Below are 24,622 nucleotides of genomic sequence, written 5' to 3'. Positions count from 1 at the left end.
GTAATACATGGGACTGTGGAAACACAGTTAACAAAACAAGCACCTCAATTATAATAGTTGACCAGCATTATAAAATGGCTTAATACATGCAAGAACGTTATGGGATAGCATTTTTGTAGTTTTAACAGCTAATCTGACAACTGAGCAAACCTGACTTGGTCTCACTGAAAACTTTTTAGGTACCTTGTTTTTTTCAGAGTTGTCAGCTACAGTCTTGAGATGTGCAGACAGAAACTTCAAAGTCTCAAAATGATGATCAGGCAGCTCGTGAAGCTACAGTGAGAAGAGAGAAACTTTAGTATCACATTAAAGCTAACACTGTGTACGTGAATATAGAAAACTGTGTAGTAACAGACTGTTTAACTTACAAGTTTCTTAAAACATTTCAATCTATCCACTGGGTCGCTGGTTCTGTTGGCTTCTATAAAGTCTGCATATTTTTCTAATACAAAGGGGATAAAAACGTTAGTGAAGAAATATGGCTCTTCTGTATGTCGCAAAGTGTCCACTAGATGGCACACTTTCAAATCATGACTTCATCTATTCTTCAAAAATAGTCCTGCACATGTCCTTTTTGTTTAGTAAGGCCAATAATACTATAGAACAGCCAAATGAAAGGACAGGTGCGTATGGCAAGTCTGTTGAAGATTTGTGCAACATAAAGACATGTAGATTGGCAGACGGACAGCTATCAACAAATAAGTGTCTCCATATTTAATGGAGGATGCTAAAAAGAAAAATGCATGATAATACCTTCTAACTTAAATCCTATTTACATCACAGAATAGATTCATATTAAATAGCCCAACCATGTCAGAACACAAGCAAAACTAAGCCACCAAGACCTATGTTGATTTAAAAAAAAAAAAAAAAAAAAAACCCTCCTGTTCAAGTTTTTAAGGTACGATTTTCTTAGTACAAGTGGACAGCCACATTTGAACTAAATAAGTTCACTAGATTCTTTTTACATAATGTATAGAAATCAAAAATGGATAAGGACAACGATAATCTAGTATCAATACAATGTTAGTACAACTATCAGACATACTTTACCTTATGTTCCTTAGGTTAACAAACATGGGCTTGGCATTGATTGATGAATGGCAGCCAAGATGATAATGACTGACTAACTGAAATCACAACAAACCCTGACGCCCTAACTGGGCAAAGGGTGTTTCACCAGCTGTTCCTTTGCTTGTTTTCCTAGCCTATGGCTCATTTTCATGTCCTACGTTTGTATTTAAATACATTCAGTCAGGATTTGAGGCAGGATAGGGGTGAGCGGAGGGGTGGGAAGGGGGCTCTGAGAACTTACCATTTGTAAACAGGGGTTCAGGAAGCTTTCTGAAAAAGGATTTCAGTAAACTGCTGATAACATTCAGGTCCCGCCATTTCTGTAAGAACACAATGAATAGAGCAATGATGCAGAGCTTTGCTTTAATGCACTGTTTTTGTCAGCGATGTGAAGCCTAGCTGTTGGGTACTCACATCGTCCTGAGTGTCTATGTCGGTCATTCCTTTGTTCAGCTCCTCCTGCATGTTCGAGATGGCTGTATTGTTCCCCGGGACTCGATAGATGCCTGTGTATTCAAGGCCCCTTTCCTCCACTAGCTGACAGCAGATCTCAACTATCAATGGCACAAACTGGAAAACAAACACACACGCATGCATGTGATTATCAACACACTACATGTGAATAACTTGGTCCTATCAGCTTGTGTCACAAGCTACTCTGATTGAACTGTTGGCAATTGACAAATAAAAAGAGAATTAGAACGGTCAGTGCAACACTTAATTCAAAAGTTACCAACACCCTCTTAGTGAAGTTTCACTTGTAAAGGTTCTGGATGACTACCCAGTGAGAGAAATAATCTGTTACTGCTACAACCTCCACACTGTCAAACTTGAAATGATTACTATTTGTTTGTTTTTACAGTTTCAAAGTGAGGCTATCTGATGGCTTCAATTATTCTGCAACGTTTTATTTTTTAATTGTTTATATTTAACTTTAGTTTCAATTTGAGATTACATCTATGATCCAATAACAAATAGAGCAGTCAGAACAGACATCAGCACCATCAGATTAAGGCATTTCACTCAATAGGACTTGCACAGTCTGTTAACATGACAAAAAAAAACATGATACAAAAGGGTTCAATGGGACCGTCTTACTTTGTTGGTCTGAGCAGGAGGGCAGTCGTCCAGTCTAACCCCGAACGTCACCCCTTGAACTGTTTTCTTCTCAAATGGTTTCCTCATTAGGCTAGGAATGCCCTTTCTCCAAGTTCCTTTATCCTTTGGTGGACTTGTGTCATCTAGAAAACAGAAAATAAAATGAGACCTTTTCTGACAGATCAAACTGCAATTCCATTAACAAAATACAGACAGAGGGCAACATGTACTACAAGGATTCTGTTTGGAAGAATAGCCAAACCATTAACACACACTTTCAAAATCAATTTCCACGTGAGGCATCTAAAATTCTTCAAATTCAAGGTGAGGGTCAAATTGACCCTTACCAGTAATCTCATGGCTACTCAAAAAACTTGGGTAAAAAGGATATATCTGGCCTCTATAAAGCTAACAATACAGGTGGTTATCAAATACTTGCAGCTGCAGTATAGCCATTATAGTTGAGCAGATTTAATGTTTGCTGTCACAACACTTAAATGTGGGAAATTGTTAGTGATCACTTCTGGGTCCCCCAGAAAGCAATCAGGGAAACAGAAATCAAATGGAAAAAACTACATTACTGTAATGGAAGCAATGAAAAAACACATTACAACCTAAACAACGTGGCAGCCTCCTACCTTTATTGAGAAGCCTTCTGTCAGGATCCTGCTTCGGAGAGTTAGGACTCTGGGTCTTCTGTTCCCCTTTTGCTCCCAGCAATGTCTGTCGAATACTGAGGGACTGGCGGGGGGTTTTGGGAGACTGTTCCGTTTTGCTGGCAGAAGAGCTGAAAAAGGAACCATTGTGTCAACACTATAGTGTAAGAGGAAACTAATACACAAAGACATTTCACAGCAGGAGCAGTCACACTGCTTACCTCATCATTGTATTGTACTCCTTGATCTTCCTGCTTATTAGATCCCTGCTAGTAACACCTGCATTCTACAAACACAAAAAGCAGGGTTCACTTCTTGGTACTATAGACCCAAATTATATTGTTAAGTTAGATGGAAGAAAAAGTTTTAGTACAGTGTTATCTTTATAAAGCAGTTAGTGAATGCTAGCAAATTGCAGGCACTGGTAACTAGTTCTTATTTTCTGTTATTCCATTTTTATATATTTATCAAAAATTGATATGCAACACATATGGTAAACAGTAATTCAAACAGTCATCAGATTATATTCTTCCATGACAATAATATTTTGGTATACCAAACAGAAATAAACCATCATCACTTAATGTAAGGGTCAAGCCCTTTTTACAAACAATATTTGTATTAAAACATCATTTTAGGGCCGATATACAGTATAAAATTGCAACAACATATAAACATATATTAGTTTATAAACTGACAGTCTAATACAGAACTTAAAGTAATATTTACCACACATGGGCAATTCCTGCTACCAATATAGAATGGTGTTTGTTTCACAGAAATGCAATGCAACTAATCTCAAACTCTTCTATATATTCCCTCAGTCGGGTGTTTTCTGCAACTCCACACAGCATGTACCCCTATCTCTATTTGCTGGTTTCTCTGTGAATTTAGATATCCAATTTACCTTCCCCCAAATGTCAACACATTCTTTCAGCACAGAGAACCACACCCTAAGGTGGATATACAACTCAATCACACACACAGACACAGTCTTATTCCGATACACACATACAGATTATACAAAATTTCAGCTCATTCCAACAACGCTGTAACACAAGGAAGTCATGAATGAACCTATAACAATGCTAAATGTGAATTCAGTGAAGTCCAATCGCATCACCACATGTTAACTCTTTAAAACCCTTCCAGGACAGTGTTTACCTCTTCATCCAAGTTGCTGTTCTCCTGGACGACCCTGATCCAGGACAGCATGTCCTCTCGGTCCTCCGCTTGGAACAGGTACTCGCAGTCTGAGGTGGTGAGCCGGAGCACATTTTTGCGCTTGGTGTCGCTGTAGGAGATGTCAATCAGGCAGGCCTTGATGCTGATTGGCTGCAGCTCTTCCTCGGACTGGGAGGATCCCTGCATCAGAAGCTCCTTCTTATCCTTGTACAGGCAGAGCAAGTGGCCTCTCAGAACTGCATACATCTGTTTCCACGGCCTGATGCCACTGCCAGCCCGCTGCAATACAAAAGAGGTTCATTTTGAGAGCCTGCATCCGTCCAACGGTAGCTATTGTGTCTTGTAGTGAGATGCTAGCTTAGTTAATAAAGAACTTGATTGATAAAGAACGACCCACACTCTCCACAAAAAACATTAGCAATCCAATTCCTTCATCGTCAGATAACAGAGAACTTGAGCAGGGCTGCACAATGACAAATTTTCTTTGGAAAAATCCAATAAAATGAAAATGAACAACTAGCACTAAAAGTACCGAAGTAGCGTCTTGGTTTACAGCGATCTGGTAACGCTCCTCCCTTTCCCATTTCTTTGATATTAGTTCTCACTGTTTAGATTTTACTCAATTTGCCAACGTGTGTTTTGATATCCCACCAAGTGGACAGAAATGTTATCAAACTGACGATCTTGCTGGCTATGGAGTGAAATCAGATAAGCACACACAGCGGACCCTGAGCAAGCTGCAAAGACAGGCACCAGCGTGTCGTGTAATTGGGCAAGACAAGAAACCAATGCAACAAGTCATTTTTAGTAAGAATTAAAACATTAAATAAATAAATAAAATGCGACGTTCTGTTAAAATCTACAAAGCAAGTAAAATCGCTGTATGAACAAAGTACAAGCTTAACTCATCATTCATATGAAACTCCACTAAGCTGGTGTTGGTCATGACGTGTAAATAGTTTGCAGGATTTCATTATAATAATCTGCCATGTCAATACTGTTATATCACAGAAGGGAAACAAACCATGCACATGACCAATAGTGCTAAATGCTTCCTGCATTCAAATCCTGCACACATTCATTTCCACTAGGAGAATCCAAAAGATTAATACCAGTCTTTTTCCTCCTAAACTCCCCTTTTATCTAACCAGCACAGGTGGAGACAATGGCATCCTATTTATTACATCAAACTACATTAAACACCTACAGTCCTGCCTCAGTTAAAGATTCAAAAAGTATAACAAATGTTAAAACGGGTTTACAGGTGTCTGAAATCTGGCAGGCTTTGATTCTAGATACAAACTGCAGAAAGCTACAGCTCAACCAACCTCCCTCCTACATCTGCGCTGAGAGTTAAAATTCCAAATGCGGTGTATGTGTGTGGGAGCAGAAAAATTCTAATTTACATTCTCCAGAGTACTCTGGAAAAAAAAGGCTTTATTTATTATACTGAAACAGGGTTACAACAGCGGTTTTAAAATAAACAGGGATAGGAAGGCAGAACTAAACTGATACTATTTCTAATACTGGGTGGGGGGGGGGGGGGGGGGGGGGGGGGGGGGGGGGGGGGGGGGGGGGGGGGGGGCTCGTCGAACTGACCATCGATCAACATTATGTAGCGCAAAAGAACAGTGAAAGATCTGATGCTGACAGAGAAGGGCTTATTATATAACTTACTCAAATGGGTACACAGTATTCAATCTGCACTAAATTACCAACAAACTGACAAGCCACAAAGGCAGATGGAGAGAAATAAAAATGTCGAGCACACTACCAAATGTCAAATGGCCACTGGCATAATTCACACGATCCAAGGACCTTTCTTGCCCACACTGGTAACTGGCAAATATCACTGACACAAAGATGTACAGCAGGTCCAGAAACTTATTAGGCAAATGAGAATACTGTAGCTGTTCTACAAAATCAAATGACACATGAACCCCTTCCCCCAAATAAAATTGAGTACTTCAACAAATTGGTCAAACTGTTTGAGAAGCAGATGAGTATTAAAGTACTACTAAAGTGCAGTACCTTGCTCTTATCCGTGCTAATCTGGCGGAAGTGCAGCCATCCTTCTTTGGAGGCATCGCTGAAGACATCCGACGAGGAGTCCCTCCTGGAGCCACTGTCTTCCGAAGACTTCTGGCCATCAACAGCCTTGGCAAAAGAAAACCAAATGTCAGTTAATAAACCCGCAGAACAAGTTACTGCCAAAGTAAAAAATCTGCATGAAGGAACTGCATACAGTAGCTGTTTGTTTACCAAAGACATACTTCCCATCTTCTTTTTTTTTTTTTTTCACGCAGCAGAAGTTACAGGCGAATATAAACAAACAGGCCCTAACTATCTTTTCAAAGTGTCCGTTTCACAAATCAAACCCGTCTCTGCCATTAACTCTACGCAAGGCAGACTGGCACTGGACTGTCTCTGGGGGGCATACCAACGAAATGTAGTCATGTTTCTACTGAAGGAACAGCAGGGCTGAGATTGTTTGGAGATCGTTTGGAGCTCTACGGTCACACTGTGCCACTGTGTGTGGGGGCAGACATAGAGCTACTGTGATAGCCAGCCCTGCCCCGCTGCTTTCTACAGACCCTTTGTTCTGGAAAATTAAACTCATACTACACCAATTGAAGTCCAAATAAACATACTTAGGGGGCATACTAAAGTAGACTTTAATGAGAAATGAAGCCTGTATTTTGTTGGTAGTTACCCTGCAAATGTGACAACTCTATATGGAAAGACCATTGTCTAGGAGGGGCAGTATAAAAGGCCTCTCAGACACAAACTGAAAACAGTGAGTTCTGAGCACATCATCCCACTAGGAAGTGGTTCAAGAGCTTCAAACCAATATCATATTAGTATTACAGTATGCAGTCTAGATTTCAAATATTCACAGTTGATGAGCCGAGGTTACTTTGCCTCGTAATGCCAGTCCAGACTAAAAATTTAAATGTGTAAAAGCACCCATCTGCTCAAATGTTTACAGTGACATCACTTCCTCTTCGGCCCTGTGAAAACGGTATCATCATCAAGTATAAATGCAATCTGTGGCACACAAATAAAACACGCTTTGCTGTACTGTATTTCACGAATAGAGTCTGTGTACTTGTTTGCCAGCAGGTCAAGGTGAGCTGCATTCTCCCTCACAGAAACAGAGCGTGTGCATTTCAGTGCAGCTTTCCTGCATAATCTCCAGTGGTACTTTACTGAAAAATCAGTATGTTTAATTTAAATTTAAAAAATAAATAAAACACAATTACAAAAAATGTTCCACTTTTTGTAATCCTTACCCAATTGCAGAAACACAATACTGAAAGCAGCACTCATGGTTAAGGAGAGTAAACTCCAGTACTGTTCAAGTGAATGCTACAGAGAACTGCAAAACCCAAAACAAAGTAGAAACAAAACTAATACTAGCAGACAACTGTGCTGCATGCAGGAGGAATACAAATAAATGTATATTAAAAAAAAACTCACCTTGAGTCCTTTCAGACTAGACACATGCTTAATGGATGACCGCCTGCAAAATAAAAAAAAATAAGGAAAAAAAAAAAACAGTAAGCTATGGTGCAGTCCTGAACATTGGGGTCCTTTAACAACTTGACAACAGTGAATTTAAGGAAACGTGAATGTGGCTTACGATCTCCCTTCCTCTCTGTAATTATCCAGTCCTTCATCACATGACTTTGAACGCTCAGTTTTTCCAGCAGACTGGGACTCCACAATACTAAGTCTGAGAGAATCTACAGACAGAAGCAAACAGATAATATCCACTTAATTACTACAGCAAGATATTGTATATAGTAATATTAAACATGTGCAATTGTATGTCACAAACAGCATGCTAGTCAATGAAAAAACTGACCCCCACACACACAAGGTCGCTCCCCTTGACAGCTGCGGCCCTTACCTTGGTCATGTGATAGCTGGCGTCGAATGAGAGGAGATGGGGTGGTTGGGCTGGGGGGAATTGTTGCTATGGCTGGTGCAGCAGAAATCACAGCAGAAGCTGGAATGTGTGTGACGTCATGGTCAGCACTAGGGCTAGAAGGCTCATCTGGAACAATGCAATGGACAGGAGTTACTATGGGCAGTACATACACCACAGTGAAAATGATTTACCTGGTGTCATAGATTATGATCAGTTTAGTCAAATAGACAAACTTTGGCAGTGTCTTCTCAGAATTTTTTTTTTTTTTGCATGATTCTTAAAAGGTTAGTTTACCTAAGCCAGCTGCCAATCTTTCTTCTCAATAACTTAGCAAATGTTTGTCAAGCAGTCTGCCACACCTCTGTTTACTATTACTGAATCCTGTTTAAAGCAAACAAAAAACTGCCATATTTTAGACTCAGATCTTAAGCACCAACTTAACTTGTGTTTTGTTTTTTCTGGTTACTCAGGAGTAGATGTTTCACATATTTATACCATTGTTTAAAACAAAACACGACTAGACAGCAAATTAAATACAAAAGTAATATTTGCAAATATGGCTTGCAAAGAACACCACTACAGTAATTACCCCCAAAGAAATACTACTGTACAAACATTCTCAAATCAAGCCTGCCCTCAACTGTCAAGAGAAACAGCACAATGGAAACACTGAGTTTTCAGTGTGGAGAGGATTTAAAACCACAGACTGAACATCTACAACCAACAATACAAACCTAAGAAATTTCAATATACTACCAACACATTTATTTGTATTAATTTGATAAGACTTCATGAAGTCAGTAGGAAGAACATCCTCAGCCACTGGTGCAAACAGAAAACAAGAGCAAATATGAAATAGATCACCATGACCTCCTGTCCATCCACAGTTTAATGTCAAAAGACTGCATAAAAGTATGTTCAGACTGAGAGGCCTCCATAGTCTCTATCCAGAAATAGCTGTACTGTGTGTAATCCAACATCTTATCTATTGCCCTGTCCTATTTTTTTTTTTTTTTTATAGCCTAGATAAATAAAACTATTTCCAAACATTTTGCCTCACAAAAGCCCTGCATGCAAAACTCCTTTTGAACTTGCAGAATGTTGCTGCAAGGTTCTGGTTCTAAAATTAAAGTGCTGTCCTACTTTCCCTCACTCCCTTGCCCCGAAAGCTCAGGAACTCAACACATTGCAATCTGCAGCAGCAGTGACCCACCAAAAGGTTCTTCGACTAACTGCTCGTACAAGCGGTCACAGTCCACACATGTCAGGCACCTCATATTCAGTAAAATCCTTTGTGTCGTCCAGCATCCTGCTCTTCCCCTGGTCTGTAACCCAAACGTTTCCACTGGCAGCACAGATTACTAGCAACTGGGGACCCACTGGGAATAGTGTTCCAGCTGGGGTCCATCCTTGGCTGAGCAATCGAACTGTGCAATTGTTGGTTTTTCTGTCTACCCACATTGAACAGAGGCAGGCCTATGCTTTGCTCTACATAAATTATTCTGACTCATCCTGCACGCTGCTGGACATGAAGCTTACTGCTTATACAGAGCCTTTTCAAAAAGCTTATTGAGCTCTGCCAGCATTTTAAATAGTGGTTTGTTCTCATGTGCACATGGACCAACAAATAACTTGGTTCGGAATTGTAATTCACAAGCTTTGATTGTTAACATTGTCTGCACCTGTTCTAGCTTTGTTTCACTTGTACCAGCACTTACTAGTGATAGTTCAAAGTGAACGCATTTCAGTATGTAAATGTTTGAATGCTTTTGGACAGGTCCCACTGTTCCAGTATTCTTGATTACAAGCAATCCCCATCACACTTGCTTTAACAAGCATTATTCTGTGTGTCTTCACATGACAGCTCAAGGCATGACGTGCAACTTGTTTTCTAACTTTTACCCCCACTTGTGCATCTCAACATTCAGATCATTACCTGTGAGACTCTGCCTTTAAGATTCAAAAGCAGATCTAGAATGTTAAAAGATGTGCTGGTTTCTAGTTAGTCTATTCAAATAACGCATTTCCAAATAAAAATGCAATATTTTGCTTACCATTTTATGTTCACATTTATCACACTGTAGTTTTCAATGATTTCATTTCAATAAGATTTCAAGTTCAATAAGGGTTATCAGCTTGCCTTAAACTGTGCGACTGTGGGAGAGGATAGTTGGATCGGATCTAAAAACTTCTTTTGCAATTTTGTACGTGACTTTAAAAACAACTGCCTAAAATAAATAAATAAATAATGTATGTAAAAAGGACATGATTAAACGCTGTGATCAAGGTCCTTATCTTTTCAGGTGAACAGAGCGCAACCAGACCCAGTGATTCACCATACATCACTGCACTGCTAACACACAAGGTAGGCACAGCTCGAGTCCCTACATGTTCCCAAACACAGGGAGGTTCAGATTAGCAGCATTTCCCACAGATACACTCCATTGTTACAACAGGGAAGAGCACTGAGAAAGATTTCCATAGATCCAAATGATCAGAGCCCAGGAAACTGGCTAATGCAGGACCCAACTGGAAACAACGTAAAAGCCATTCTTCAATGTATTGTAGTTTTAATGCAGTCAGATTTCCTCAGTATTCTTTGAGATGCGACACTCCTTGCACGGGCAATGCTATAAATGATGTACATCTATAGTCAAAGGTTTTGCATCACCGTATAAAATTAACAATTTGTGCTTCACAAAGTTGAATGAAACCTGCTGAATAATGTTACGTTAACACACTGAATTAAATACCACTTTGTAGTTTTCCCATAAAGTACTTAACAAAACTGTCAAAAGGAAAAGTGACATTTCGAAATCTAACATGAAATACTATACTACTATTATGGCTTCCAGTCGACTTTTGCGATATCATTTTGTTGTTCCTTTGATTACATGATTTAAAATAAAAGATCATGTTATGTTCCTATAGTTTTTTTTTAGGTGATGCAAAACGTTTGGCCATAGCTGTATACTGTATGTGGAAGCTCTCTCGTGCATTGCTACAAATCTCTAACAAATCAAAGTGTCAAAGAAACGGCTGCATTGTGCTGAAAGCCACCGATCTACACGGAGTTCCACACGCAAGCAGTTCTAAAGCTATGTTTTAATTGGCTGTGTCCAGACAGAGGGTTACAGTAACACAAAGTATTTCACCTTTTTTTACTGAAACATACGTAAATAGGAAGCGGTATAAAGGTGACTCAACCGGTGGATGACATGAGCCTTTCTGGTGTCCTGAAGTAACTCTATGACTCCCTTTGCAGGTTTGTCTGAGTTTACACACCTCGCACTTCCTTGTATGCTTAGCTTGGGCTTGGTTTCAAATATTGTTAGGAAAAATGAAATATCAAGCCGATAACAAGCTCTACCGTGCCTGGACTTGCCAACTTGTATTCAAACAAACACTGGGTAAGAACGGCAAGACGCAGTCTTCTTTAACACACACAAATCAAAGCATTACTCTGACCAAGTGTTTTGTATTAACTTTTCTTTTTAATTTGGCTGTTTAGATTTTGTTAAATGTGTTTCGTGGTCAATGGTTTGTTACATTTATATACTTGACAAAAACACAATTAATATGATGGACTGAGTTGAGTATCAGAGTAGGCAGTAGGGTCCTGAAGTCAAACCCCTATATTCACTTGCCAATAAACAATAAAACATGTGTTAGTAAGATAAGGGAACAGTCAAATATATACTGCATATCATAGACTTTAGCTACCAATAGTGAAAATAGGAATATCTTCCTCCTAATTAGTTTTGACAGAAATAATTGTCTGAAAGTACAGCAGATTATTTATCTTGAGAACTTTCTCAAATCATGGTTATCTTTACTAAATATTAAAACTTAACTTGGTGTACTAACAATGTGACACATTGATTCATCACGGCAGGACATCTACTTCTTACAAAATAACCCCTTCAAGAATGTCTGACTGCCATATAGACCTACTTTATACCAGAGGCTTCAGCACTATCCTTTACATGTATAATGCATGCATACACGTACAACATGCTACTAATTCTTGAAAACAGTTTTTGCAAGCTTCTGCTTCCATTTTATGTTGCGTTTCAGTGATATACAGTGTTGTCACAAGATCTTCCTTACCGCCTCAAGGACAGACCTATTGTAAACCCAAAGGTCCTCACTGGACAGAAGGGCCTTTAAAAATGAGCTGAAATCACTCATCTCTGTTCCTTATTCAGATCTCCAGATGAGTGAATCTACTCCAGTACTAGTACAGAGCCACACAGAGGTGGCACTCCTCCAGTTAATTTAGTTATTGTGAAGGTTAGAAAAGGTCACATTTTATTTTTAGAACAGAAAAGCAGCAAATACATCAGGAGAACAAATAAATGTAAAAGGTGTATTATCCACACGGTGACTGAGTAAAATGACAAATCCACTGCTGTGTAATCCCATGTGATTTGAGCTTCTGCCTTCACCCTCTGATACTACAGTAAAATGCTTCACTGATCAGAAAGAAAAACAAAATCCTTACCCAAGGATGTAGAAATAGGAGTGTTTGTGAATGAAAACAAAGCATTCCCTGCAGCATTCAGAGATAGTGTGATCTGCTTTAAAAATGTAGATTTACTTGGGCAGATACACACTTCACACAGTGCGATACTTCCGAAAGGGAATAGTCTAGAGATTTATAGTAAAATCTCAGTCCATTAGCCATCCATAATAGGTGCTGAAGGATGGTGCTGTACCAGAAATCAGATTAAATGTATTAATCCCCCTCTGGCACCATTTCCATGATCAACTAATCATAAAAAAGTCTACTCACTCTGTAGACACAACTGGTTGTTCAGTTCTGCGGATTCAACTTCGTACTTCATTTCAACAAATCACACGTCAGTATGCATGTATTTTGTGTACGGTTGGTATACAGATTATTCAACAAATATGATCAATCTTGTAGCACTACACAGGTGTGAGTAAATGCAAACGTCTGATCTGACTTCTGATCTGAATTCATAAATTGTCACTTACTCAAAATCAACATAGAAAAATGGCATTAAACAGGTGTGAGTAAATGCAAACGTCTGATCTGACTTCTGATCTGAATTCATAAATTGTCACTTACTCAAAATCAACATAGAACGTTGAATACCCGCTTTTTAGATATAAACTCAAAATCACAGCTATCAATGTCGTAAAAATGACAACCGTTTCTCAACCCCAGGAAATATGCCCAACATTGCTTGTAGGATCCACACACATCTTTTCTAATCCTTATTTCCGAGGTCTTTTCAGACCCCACCCCCTTCCTCTTGCTGTACTCCAGATCATCATCTCCATGGTAACACATTAATACAGAGGAGAGCACTTACCTATGAAAGGAATGGAAGCCAGGGAGTCGTCATGAGAGCCGGAGCAGGAACCTTTCCTCTGCTCTCCGAGGCGCTTCATGTTCACCTCTCTGCGGGCGTCATTGGGCAGCCAGCAAGTGGAGTCTGAGAGGGGCTCGGGTTCGGGCTCGTTCACGGCCATGATGTAAGACTGGTGCCTCAGGGGCTGTGGTGTGGGCCTCCCCGAGGGGGGCTTCTCCCGCAGGACAACCATTGTGGTTTCCTGAACCTCAGTACTGAGTGTGTGCTCTTTCCCTGAGGAATCTCTGCTCTTGGTTCTAACAGACACAGTACCGTTGCTGGAGGAGGTAGCGGGACACTGTTTCTGCTGCTGATGTGTGGACCTAAAGGTAAGGGGCTGTGCCAGGATCTTACTGGAGACCCCAGGCTCCATGCCGTGTTCTGGCACGTTCTCGGCTCGGGCCCGTGGCTGCAAGTGCTGGACTGTGTGGGGCAGGTGGTTAGCGACAACCGCTCTTTGGTCTTTCAGTGCATCCAAGCTGCTGGAGATCTGGCCTTTGAGACAGGCTGAAGGCTCCAGCCCAGAGCTTTTGACCACCAAGCAGGGGGCCCTTTCCATTGACACTGGGGTTGTGTGCTGCTGGAAGTCTCTAGTGGAGTGGAAGTGTTCCGTACCTTTTTGGAAGTGAGGGGAGACAGAGACGCTCTTCCTGCCGCCCAGGTTATAGCCACTGTTAGGTGGAATGGCAAAGCTAGGAGTCCTGTGGGCCGGCTGGACAGCACGTTGCCCGGCTGGTTGCCTACTGGGCAGCCAGGCCCCATCATAGTAAGCAGGATGATGCCTCTCCTCAAGCTCAGTCCTGCCATAACCTCGCCTCTCCACAGGCCGTCCTGAGGTAAAACAGTCTCCTGGAGGCGTCTCAGCCTTCCTTCCGAGGTAATCGCAGGAGTGAGCCCGAGGGTTCTGTGCCTTTACAGGCGTGGAGGTCAGGGCATCCTGGGAAGCACTCCTGGGCCAGTCCTTCATGAGTTCCTCCTGGTCAGACCCTCCCCCTCCCAGTCTTTCCTGGGAGATGCTACGGTGGCGAATGGGCATCGCTGACGACGTCTGGTAAGCCCGGTCATGGGAGGTGCTCCTTCGACGTACCTGCGCACCACCCACACCCCAGGGACCACCGGGACCTGTCGCTGCCTGACTGTAGTCGGTGGAATTCTGGGCAGCGGCCCGCAAGCTGTCCAGCCTCTCCTGGATAGTCCGGCAGCCGTACATGTGCTGCCTCTTGTTGTCGACATACTCCTTGTAGGTTTTGTAGTTCCGCCAGTCAATGCTCTGGTGGGCTCCCAGAGAAGTAGATGAGGATGAAGGGGAATAGTGATTGGAGGCTACTGGGAAAGGATCGCCAGCCGCTGATAGCGGGGGCCTGCCAGATACTATGTGTCCATCGGGGCAGTTAGCATAATTAATAGGGCGACCCCCTGAAGAGAAGATTGTTGTTTCAGTCGGTCGAGCAGGGGTGTACTGGCGCTGCCCGACAGCAGAGGACACTACTGCAGGTCTTGTCCTTATCTTAACAGCTCCAGCCTGGTCCACCGCTGCACTGTACCGGACCTCCTCGGTTCTGTGTGAGGGGCCTGACCGGCTAATCCGGGCTGTCCGGTCGATTACTTTCTCAGAGGGAACGACAACAGTTCTGACCGTCTCGTTGCACACGCACACCACTGTCTGGGTCTTGGGGACCTGTGGGAGCAAGGGGGGAACAGGGATCTCCAGACGGTACCCGAGTTCAGGCTGCACCCCCAGCCAAGCTCCTCTACCCTCCCCGGTGCTGCTGCTTTGTGGAGCCCCCCGCGCTGCTTCACTGGAGGGGGGCACGTCAGGGGCCTGAGCCATTGCTGGGGGTTTAGCGTCTACTCTGGGGTAGCATATAGGAGGTGGCTCCGGGATGTGCCGGGCATTACCACTGTAAGCTTCATTGCCTTTTAGGTATGCATCTTTGGAATATGCCTGAGAGAAAAAAAGAATAAAAGATCAGTAAGCAAGATGTGTACTACCTGCACACTACTCACTTAAACATACGCATTCATGTACTTGCACATATATGAACACACGACTTTACACAAAACAGTGAAATCGGATGCAAAATGGCAAGATGTTTCCACAAATGTCAGGATAGTGATGCCTGATGTCTCTGGAATCTCCTGGAAATGAGCTGCTACAACTGAAGAGTTAACAAGCGAAGTATAATAAATAAATAAATGACTGAACTACTCGCAAACCTTGTTAGTTTAAATTTGTGACGCTTCAGGAGCTTCAAATTATTCCACTCCATGCAGCAAGGAAGATGAAATGTTTGCATTACAAATAAAACAAAGCAATGCTTACTTCAATCTCTCATGGTACGGTGCTAACCAGCAGCAGGAAAAAGCAACAGTTCTACCCAAGACTGTCCACAGCACCCATTCAAGAAAGGCAGCTTTCCCACTACCCCACCCTCCATAAAATAGTTAACCGTGCATAGAATGGAAATAACACAGTGAAACACATGATAAATCATTAAAATCAAAATAGTACAGAGCTATTTTATTTGCCTGGCTATAATGGGCTACAAAACAAAATGTGATGTATCATGAGATTTACAGGTGAACAGAAAAAAAAGCCCAAAATATAAATCTTAAAAACAAGTTCTGTAGGAGCAGCTCACCCACCTTTCGCGTTACAGACTTACTCCGAAGACAGATAGTAAAGGCAAAGTGAGGACGTTTCCACACACATCCCTTGGTAGTGAAAGACACCTCCATAATCATCTTACAATCAATCCACCATTTTCAAACATCACATTACTCCAAGAAAACAGCAAATAAATATTGTACTGACAATCCCTTATGCAAAAATGAAGTGGATTGCAGTAACAGTGGGGAATTTATGTACAGTACCTGCGGTGTAAAATTGCAGCATTTCCTGTTCAAACCCTAACACGCCTCGCAATCACTTTCAAAGGCAATTCCCTCCCTTTATTTACATACGCAAGAGCATAAACCCTAGATGGAAAGGTGGGACTTGCAGGTCTGAGGCCAAAGTACTTTGGAAAAGAAGAAAAAAAAGAAAAAGGGGCGAGGCACTTTGAAGACGGCTGAGGTAGCTGTTTGGTGTGCTGTCAATCCAACAGCAAATCAAACAGGTACCATATTAAATGCACTGCAGGAACCAGAACGAGTGGTGATGATGCTTAAAATAGACAAAACACCACACACAAATGAGATGGGGAATTAATGTGGAAACGACCAGTTGTGTTTCTTACCAGAGCTGTGATATCCTTTGAAAACTGCAGCCAGTAGGGCCGAGGGAAGCATAGTAGATGGAGAGAGAGACAGAGAAAAAAAAACAGCAAGCTGCTTACTGATGAGGAGACAGACTTATTCTGTCACATTAATGCTGAATACAACAAGCTAAAAATATATCTACATGAATTTGCTGGAAGATACCATCAGAGGTAAAAGGTGTAGAAGAACAGCATTGAGAATATTCTCAGGATAACACCCCCAACTGGCTCTTGTAGTAGTTTCCCTAGCCGTTAGAAACCCCAGCAGCTTTGCTGGAGCCTGCCTCAGTATGCTCCTGTAGCTTGTGTCAATTCCTTAGCTCCCCTCCTCCACCTCCTCCTTCCACAGCATGTTTACTCACCCTCACCAACACTCTCTCTCTCAGGTTCTCTCTCCTGTCTAATGCTGCTACCATTCAGATGACGAAAGCAGCTCCCTCATCATGCATTCATTTCAGATGGTACAGCCCTCCATTCCCCTACAATATCAACCTGAGCAGAACCAGAAGCCATCAGCTGATTACAGCTCCACTTTTTTTTTTTCTCCCTTTGCTCAAAAGGACGGTGCTTCTGGATGATGCGTCATTATGTGTGACTTTTCAGCTCAGACCCATTTTCTACTCCACAAGCTAATGTTCTGCAGCCTGCTGTGTTCTGCTGACAGAGCTCCTAATCTTCTGCATTCTGACATTCCTGTTTCCTAGCTTAAGCCAGATCAGATGCTCATTAGGGTGACAGCAGACATCCCACTCTCCTTTTCTATGGTTTGGTAATCATGATGGAAACTAGTTGCCATCTTAATGTTGCAATAAGTGAGCTGCACACCATAAGGGGAGGGGGGTGGCGTATTTCCTTCTAAACACATCAAAAATGATTCCAGTTTCCAGTGCATACAAAACGCATTTCAATTCTGCTCATTAAAACAAAGGTACAAGAAAACATCTCATGGATGAATGTCAGCTGCAAGCCAGCCTGCTACAGCCATTACTACAATCACTGATTAGAAACACAGCACAGTTATACAGCAATTCATTAATAGATGCTACAAGAACACAAGGCAGAAAAATGAATTAATTATTACAAAAATGACCAAGAACGGTGTGTGTGACACAGCAGTACAGCATATCAGCCTTTAGAAATTATTATTTGCTACACTACACTAACACAACCTAGATAAAAACTATAACAGGCTCCTTAACATTACCCGATTATCACACCTACTTAAGTGCTATAAAATGCATTACATTGCATGAGAAAAAATTATTGCCCTTGGGGTAAAATATTTTTTTTTTGGCTTTTTCAGTGAAAACCTATATTTAGACTAATGTCATGAGTTTTAGGTTGTATTATTACTATTTTAACCTCTTACGCCCCCCTGTTGCGCGGGCGGAGCATTGGTACTGCAATTACACATTATATTTAAAAAATCATCTAATATTATTACAAAAGCAAAACAGCAAAAAAAAAAACTGACTATCAAAAACGTTGTTTTCCTACCGTCAAACAGCGAAGGAATTTTTCGAATTCGCCATTTCACCGCTGAGATATTCCCTCCGCAATGTGTCTAGTACCTCACGGTTCAAAAACAACTCTGATAGACTAGCTGTGCGTTTCGCTGCTCTGGCCTTGCATGTATCTGTTGATGGTGAAATCTCCCAGACCATATTGTAGGGGAGGTCACAAGCTGTCCATTCATACCTTGACTTTGTAGCCTAATCCATTGAAGAGTAATCATGTGCGTACGTAAACAAGACATATATTTGCAAACGAGAGTGCAGTGTTACGCACATAGGATCAAGGTTTCTTACCGCTCATTTTTCAATTTGTAAAATTTATAAAAATCGAACGAAATGGCGAGCAGTGTTCCAAAGCATCCCAAAAGAAGGAGATTCAGTCTTTTTGAAGTTCTGGAGGAGATGGATAATAGTGAAAGTGAAGGCGAAAATGAACTTTCTGGGTTGGAGAGTGCTGATTCAGCATCTGTGAAGCAGCATTTGAAGATGGATTGGAGCCTCTTCAGGATTTGTAAGTATAATGGATCCACACTACATTTATTATTATGCATAATTTTCAATATGCATTTTTACTGTAAATGTTATTAGAAAATGCAACCATTTGACTCAAGGGGCACATAGAAATAAAATTAACATTTTTTATTGCATAGTAAAGAGCAACACCATGTCTCATCTGTGCTGTGCTGCTGTATATGGTCCCTGATCTTTACGCTGCAATACAAGTTGCAAGAAGTAATTGTAGCTTCCCAGTCGTCTTATTTTCTCATTGATGTTCATTGATTTAGATTATTGCATGGGAGTGTTTAGCAAACTTTTCTTTATATTTCCATCATTACAAGGAGTGATGCTACTCACCTACAGAGTCTAGGTTTCTTAGCCTTTCAAGATAAGCTATCTGCCTGCTCCAACAATCACTCACTCAGTTCCTTTGTTTGTCATATGTCAATCAAAGTAAAGATGAAAGGAACTGAGGTGTTTTCAGCCTGGCAGCCTGATTTAGAGCAGCAAAGGTGTCTGCAATCTCATTATTATTATTATTGTACACATTTAGCAGACGCCTTTATCCAATAATCAAAACATGTTCGCCTGTCAGCAGTGCTTAAACGAGTGTAACAACTTTATTTTGGGAAAAAAAGTGTCTCCATTATTTTGATTCTTGACATTTACATACTTTCAAGCAAGTGAATAACAAAAACACAGTCAGGTACTGAAAATTCATGAGCTACAAAAAAATCTCAGTAGCAACATTCTCCTGCACAAACACACAGTTATGTGAGAGCAATGTGCCTGACAGTTGTGCCATATAAACCAAGAGTATTTGTCATGCATACTCATCATGGATACATTTCGGGCACCCCAGAGCTCTCCAAAAAGGCCACCTTTTGAATGAAATATTGGACAAGTAAGTAAAAAAGAGGATTACAAAATCTATTTCATGTGGCAATGTATAGCATGTGAGGTGCCAGAAGGTAACCTCCCTTTTAGAACTTGCTCAAGAAACTAGTGTATGACTGGTCATAAAGATTTACACAATATTCATTTTTGGAGAGGTTTGGGGACCCTTGGGCCTAGCTTTGTAAAAACTCATGTAGAATTTGATCCCTTTATTCAATCAGTCAAATTTTTATCCAGTGTAGTAGACATACTGGGGAAGCAGTGTGGTACTGAGTAAGACTTATATCAAATCTGAGGTTTTAGTCCTAATGGCCAGGGGGGTTACCTTGAATCCAAGCCCTGAACCATGCCTGTGCTGTCTATACTTTGGAAGATAATGTGATTTATTTAAGGTCATAACCCTCCAGGTGGAGATTGCCTATGGGAGGCTGGGGGTTTAACAGGTTAATTAAACAATATTTAAAAATGTCTGCTTGCATTATTTACAGAAGTAGGAATTTTGGCTGACTTTTAAAATAAGAATTCTCTGAGGAATGTAAACTGTAACAGCACACAAAATCCAACAGGTTAACTTTGTGCAGAGATCATTTGCATTTGTGACTAACACAGAATGCTAAGGAGTATAGACTTTGATCTCACTAAACTGCTTGGAAGAAAAAAAAAGCTATATTATAAAAGGCACCAACCTGATAAGAACCTTCAGAGACGGCAAGAGAGTGAGACAGAGAGAGAGAGAGAGAGAGAGAGAGAGAGAGACACAGAGAGAGAGAGTACAAGCGAGCAAGCGAGAACCAACACCAGTAGCCCATCCGTCACACGTGAGCCCTGCACATGCCTCATCAGCAATGCTTCTCCTCAGGCTGCAGAGGACTTAAAACTACAGAACATGCAACAAAATAGGCTCAGAATTACTATGAGAATAGCTCTCCATTTCTATTGCGCAAAACCTGACCCCATGATCCTAGGAAATCACTGGCTTTGGTGTTGGTGGAAATGATCCCCTCGTCCTCACCATCACACTACAGTAAAATATAGCCCAGCTCTGTTGCTCACCACATATGGCTACTGAGCACTTATTGTATTCAGTAGTACAAATCCAGAACCTTGAAAAAATAGGAATCTGGAAATAAGCACTATATACTGCAAGCACCTGAAACGAATGTTATTCAGTAATGGTCGAATAATAGATTGAATACTAAAATCAGCACTCATTGAGACAGACGTTATTTTAACCATTTGAACAAAATAAAAATGAACAGTAATGTTTTTAGTAAACTTGTGTTACTGTAACCCCTGTTGCAGCCTTTAAGAAATCAGATTCAACCTTCTCAATTCTATCTTGCATAACTAAAGATACTGCAACCCTATAAACCCCAGTGTTAAATCATACAGGCATGCCCCCCCACCAACTCAGCTATATAAACCCCTCTGTACCCTAACAAGCACTCAACAATGCTCTGTTGAACTTGCACTGAAGATTCAGGCACATTACTTTCTTGAAACTTTGTATTATTAAGCAAGTTAAGTGTTAAAAAGCAACAGGACCCAGGGCGACCTCTCCGATCCTGTCAGCACATGCAGTGCACTGTGTGAAGTAAGGCTCTTCAAAAACAGTCAGTTAAGAGTGATTGAAGATTCTCTGTCTGCATTATCTGCAGCTTTAGTCCAGTTGATGAAGTACTTAAATGGCTGTAATCCTTTAGAAGCAGTCAAGGTGTTGGCAGGAAGATGTACAGATTCAAATCAGACCAGATACCATGCATTCTTCCAGTGATAAAAAAACGGTACAGTGATGGTCAAAAGATACCATGCATTCTTCCAGTGATAAAAATACTGTACAGTGATGGTCAAAAGTTTTGCATCACCATATATAATTAATTATGCTTCGTAGAGTAAAATGAAACCGGCCGCTTTGTAGTTTCCCCATATTCTTAATGAAGAAAACAGACAAACTGAAAAATGTGAAATATAGATGAAATCCTGCACTGCTATTATGGCTTCTGGTAGACACTTGCAATATCATTTTGCAGTTTCTTTGATTACATGATTTTAAAAAAGAAATCTCCATCCATTATATATATATATATATATATATATATATAATATATATATATATATATATATATATATATATATACATACACATACACACACACACATACACACACACACACACACACACACACACACATATATATATATATATATATATATATATATATATATATATATATATATATATATATATATATATATATATATATTTTCATTATATAAAATTTTCAGTCCTAGGAGAATCCTAAATTTTCTAGATGCTGGGCTGTTGGCCATAGCTGTACATAGTAAGAGTTTCTGTGGTTTGCTCCTCAGCTCACAAACAGCCATGTGCACATGCACACAGATGTATAGGCACACGTCCTGAATATGGGTCAATTAAATATTAATTATTCTATATTATAGGATAATTAAATATAATTATCTATAAATATAATTATATATAAATATTAGTTATTTTTACACTGTACTGTGCTGACACACTGTAGAACACTGATGCTACTAGCAGGCACAAAAATGCTTATCACAGCCAGGGATTTTATATATTTCTTCTTTCAGTACAAAGCATCTATTCTTCTATTTATATCTGGCATCGTTTATTTTCTGGAATTACCCCTTTTCCAAAACTATCTAGTGCAAAGTACAGTACATCCTGTAACTGGGGCATCTTGCAGTTACAAGACTTTAATTACTAGAGTGAAAAAAGTGCACAACCTTCTCTCTTCTTAAAGAAGGAGGGTATGGTTTAAAGCAGTGCCTCAACAAGCACGTCAATTTAAAAGCTGCACAGATATACGTATTATGCGAAACACGTAACTACTGTAAGCACCTCTCAGTATACAGTGAAATTCAGTTCAACTTGAACAGCACTCCTAAGGAGCCGAGTAATAAATAAGAGATCGTCAAAAGGAAGTTTGGGATTCCTATAAAACAGACCCAACAGATAGTACCTAATTTTATATATATATCTCCAAATCCAGTTTAACTTGCTCCTATTTCTCCTTTCTCCTGAAGTGACAGCGTTTCATAATTAGATGTAATAATTGGAACAAATCTTATTTTTAGACCAATATATCAGGAATCAAGTAGATAAAAATAAGCTAAACATTTATTTAAAATAGATGAAACTCAAATCACAACAAAACAAATAACAGGTATCAGTGGCCTTACACAAATCTTTTTTTGCAAAAGGATGTCAGTCTCATTCGCTCTTAAGCAGCTGCAATAGGAGGATAGTGAGAGGAGTAGATTCTTGACCAAACCATTCAATATATGGGGTGGGGGTGGGGGATTGGGGAGTGTTACGCATATGAACAACAACAACAACAACAACAACAACAACAACAACAACTAGAACTGCCAGGCAGTTTTACAGCTCCTAAGCCCCAGTATCAGCCCCACCGTCTAAGCGTGTTTAGTTCTCAATGTGCCAAGTTTAAAATCAGCAACTTCAACTGTTCCACTGAAGATGATTTTGAAAGGTTTTTTTTTTTCAACGCGAGTTTCTTAAAAGTCAGTTGTATTGCTACAGTGTCAAGGATGATGCTTGTTAAGTTGAGTTAGTCAAGTAAACCGTTGTAAACGTACACCTGGCGGCCATCTTGTTTTATAAAACATAACCATTGATATTTGTATTCCATTGTTACTGGGATAATAACAACCAAGTTTGGAGTTTGTTGGTCAAACGGTGTTCAAATAGCAGCAGTTTGCTGTTAAGGGCGTGTTTCGTTAAAGTTTGTGGCAGCCATTTTGACATGAAAATTTATCACGGCAACTTCTGCTTCGCAAAATTGATGCGGGTTTGGGAGCTGATGATATGCCAAGTTTCAAATCAATCACTTCACCGGTTCCCAAGAAGACTTCAAAATTGTTTATCGCTAAATGCGTCACAGCGCCAATTGCAAGGACGTAGCAGCAAACTTTTTTCAGCATTGACAGTCAATGTATCCTACATTGATACCTCCCAAGTCAGAACCTGATCAGTCACACAGCTTCGAAGCAGCAGCAGTTTAAAGTTTTGGGAAGAAAAAAAAAAAGCGCCTAATCATTTCAAGATTTAATCCTTTTTTATGTTTAAGTTAATAAGTTGTATGAAGACTGTGTATAATTTTATGTGAAGTGATGTTATTTCGCTTTGTAGTCCCCCCACTAAAACAGTGGGATATTACTGTGCATTTCTTAATATAGCTAAAGCTAGAGATGGAACCCATTATACATTCATGTTGTGACTCGCGAGTTAGTTACGTAACTACTGTGGAGTGATAAGCTGTGGTTCTGTTGAGTATGGGGAAACGGGGACAACGTAGATAATAGCGACCCCTCACTTCTAAATCTAGCACTACACCTCTGACTGAAAACGTACCGACTGGAAGTGATCAAATCACATACATTGTAGACTACTTCGTTAAGTTGTAGAGAAATAAATCAGTCCATTAATAAAAAATAAAAATAAAAAAGCTACATGTACAATGGACTATATAATACTTTTGGCAGAGTCAACACTACATCCATTGTGTCAATCACTAAACAAACCTGTCTTACTCATTACCTGAACTATCTGGATTCTCTTACTGGATGACCCTTGAAAGACTACAATCCCCACAAACATGAGTCTCAGTCCCTTTGGTGACCAGGCAATTTATTAATATTATTCTAAGAGAATATCACTTACCAGTTGTAAAATGTCTTCATCTTTTGGCATGACACAGAGCACAAGAACAGGGTCACTAAAATGAAAAGCAGAAATGTCAGTACATTCAGTATAAAATTAGCAGACAACCTTAGAAAAGCACAAATAAAAAATCCCAGAAACCAAACTGTTAGCATGTTTAATAAAAATAATAAAAGTGCGTTTTGTGTCTGAAACCAGTTTAAAAACAGTGACTGTCTATAGTGGGGTTCATTCTATATATTTTCCATTCCAGTCCTCAATACCAGACCTCTGGTACTACTGTCTTCGCAGGCCCATTACACAGAACTGCACTGGGGGGGTATATACAGTATATTCCCTATTTTTTGGTCAGGGGGATAACATATAAATCATCCCCCCAGTTTAAGCTTAATTTTACTG

The 24,622-nt window shown here is 40.3% G+C and overlaps 1 protein-coding gene across 6 annotated transcripts in view; it reads right to left on the bottom strand.

The window, feature by feature from the left end:
• LOC121312245 (rho GTPase-activating protein 21-like) overlaps nucleotides 1-24,622 on the bottom strand; it is a 79,706-nt gene that overhangs the window by 5,399 nt on the left and 49,685 nt on the right. For 4 of the 6 annotated variants that reach the window (XM_041244187.1, XM_041244195.1, XM_041244203.1 and 1 more), the window contains 15 exons: nucleotides 24,224-24,278; nucleotides 16,568-16,591; nucleotides 13,290-15,273; nucleotides 7,927-8,073; nucleotides 7,657-7,759; nucleotides 7,494-7,536; nucleotides 6,045-6,170; nucleotides 3,993-4,292; nucleotides 3,050-3,114; nucleotides 2,811-2,959; nucleotides 2,173-2,315; nucleotides 1,489-1,644; nucleotides 1,316-1,394; nucleotides 369-442; nucleotides 184-273 (listed from right to left, as the gene is read on the bottom strand). In XM_041244187.1, the coding sequence (XP_041100121.1) occupies nucleotides 184-273; nucleotides 369-442; nucleotides 1,316-1,394; nucleotides 1,489-1,644; nucleotides 2,173-2,315; nucleotides 2,811-2,959; nucleotides 3,050-3,114; nucleotides 3,993-4,292; nucleotides 6,045-6,170; nucleotides 7,494-7,536; nucleotides 7,657-7,759; nucleotides 7,927-8,073; nucleotides 13,290-15,273; nucleotides 16,568-16,591; nucleotides 24,224-24,278 (3,538 nt within the window). Of the gene's footprint in view, nucleotides 1-183; nucleotides 274-368; nucleotides 443-1,315; nucleotides 1,395-1,488; nucleotides 1,645-2,172; nucleotides 2,316-2,810; nucleotides 2,960-3,049; nucleotides 3,115-3,992; nucleotides 4,293-6,044; nucleotides 6,171-7,493; nucleotides 7,537-7,656; nucleotides 7,760-7,926; nucleotides 8,074-13,289; nucleotides 15,274-15,974; nucleotides 16,154-16,567; nucleotides 16,592-24,223; nucleotides 24,279-24,622 lie in introns of those variants that run through there. The other 2 variants (XM_041244180.1, XM_041244204.1) reach the window with 2 other exon arrangements.

This window comes from Polyodon spathula, chromosome 3 (assembly GCF_017654505.1).
Source record: "Polyodon spathula isolate WHYD16114869_AA chromosome 3, ASM1765450v1, whole genome shotgun sequence".
Taxonomy (NCBI): Eukaryota; Metazoa; Chordata; class Actinopteri; order Acipenseriformes; family Polyodontidae; genus Polyodon; species Polyodon spathula.
Note: the sequence above shows the minus strand (reverse complement) of the source record. Positions and strands in the feature narration are given on the sequence as shown.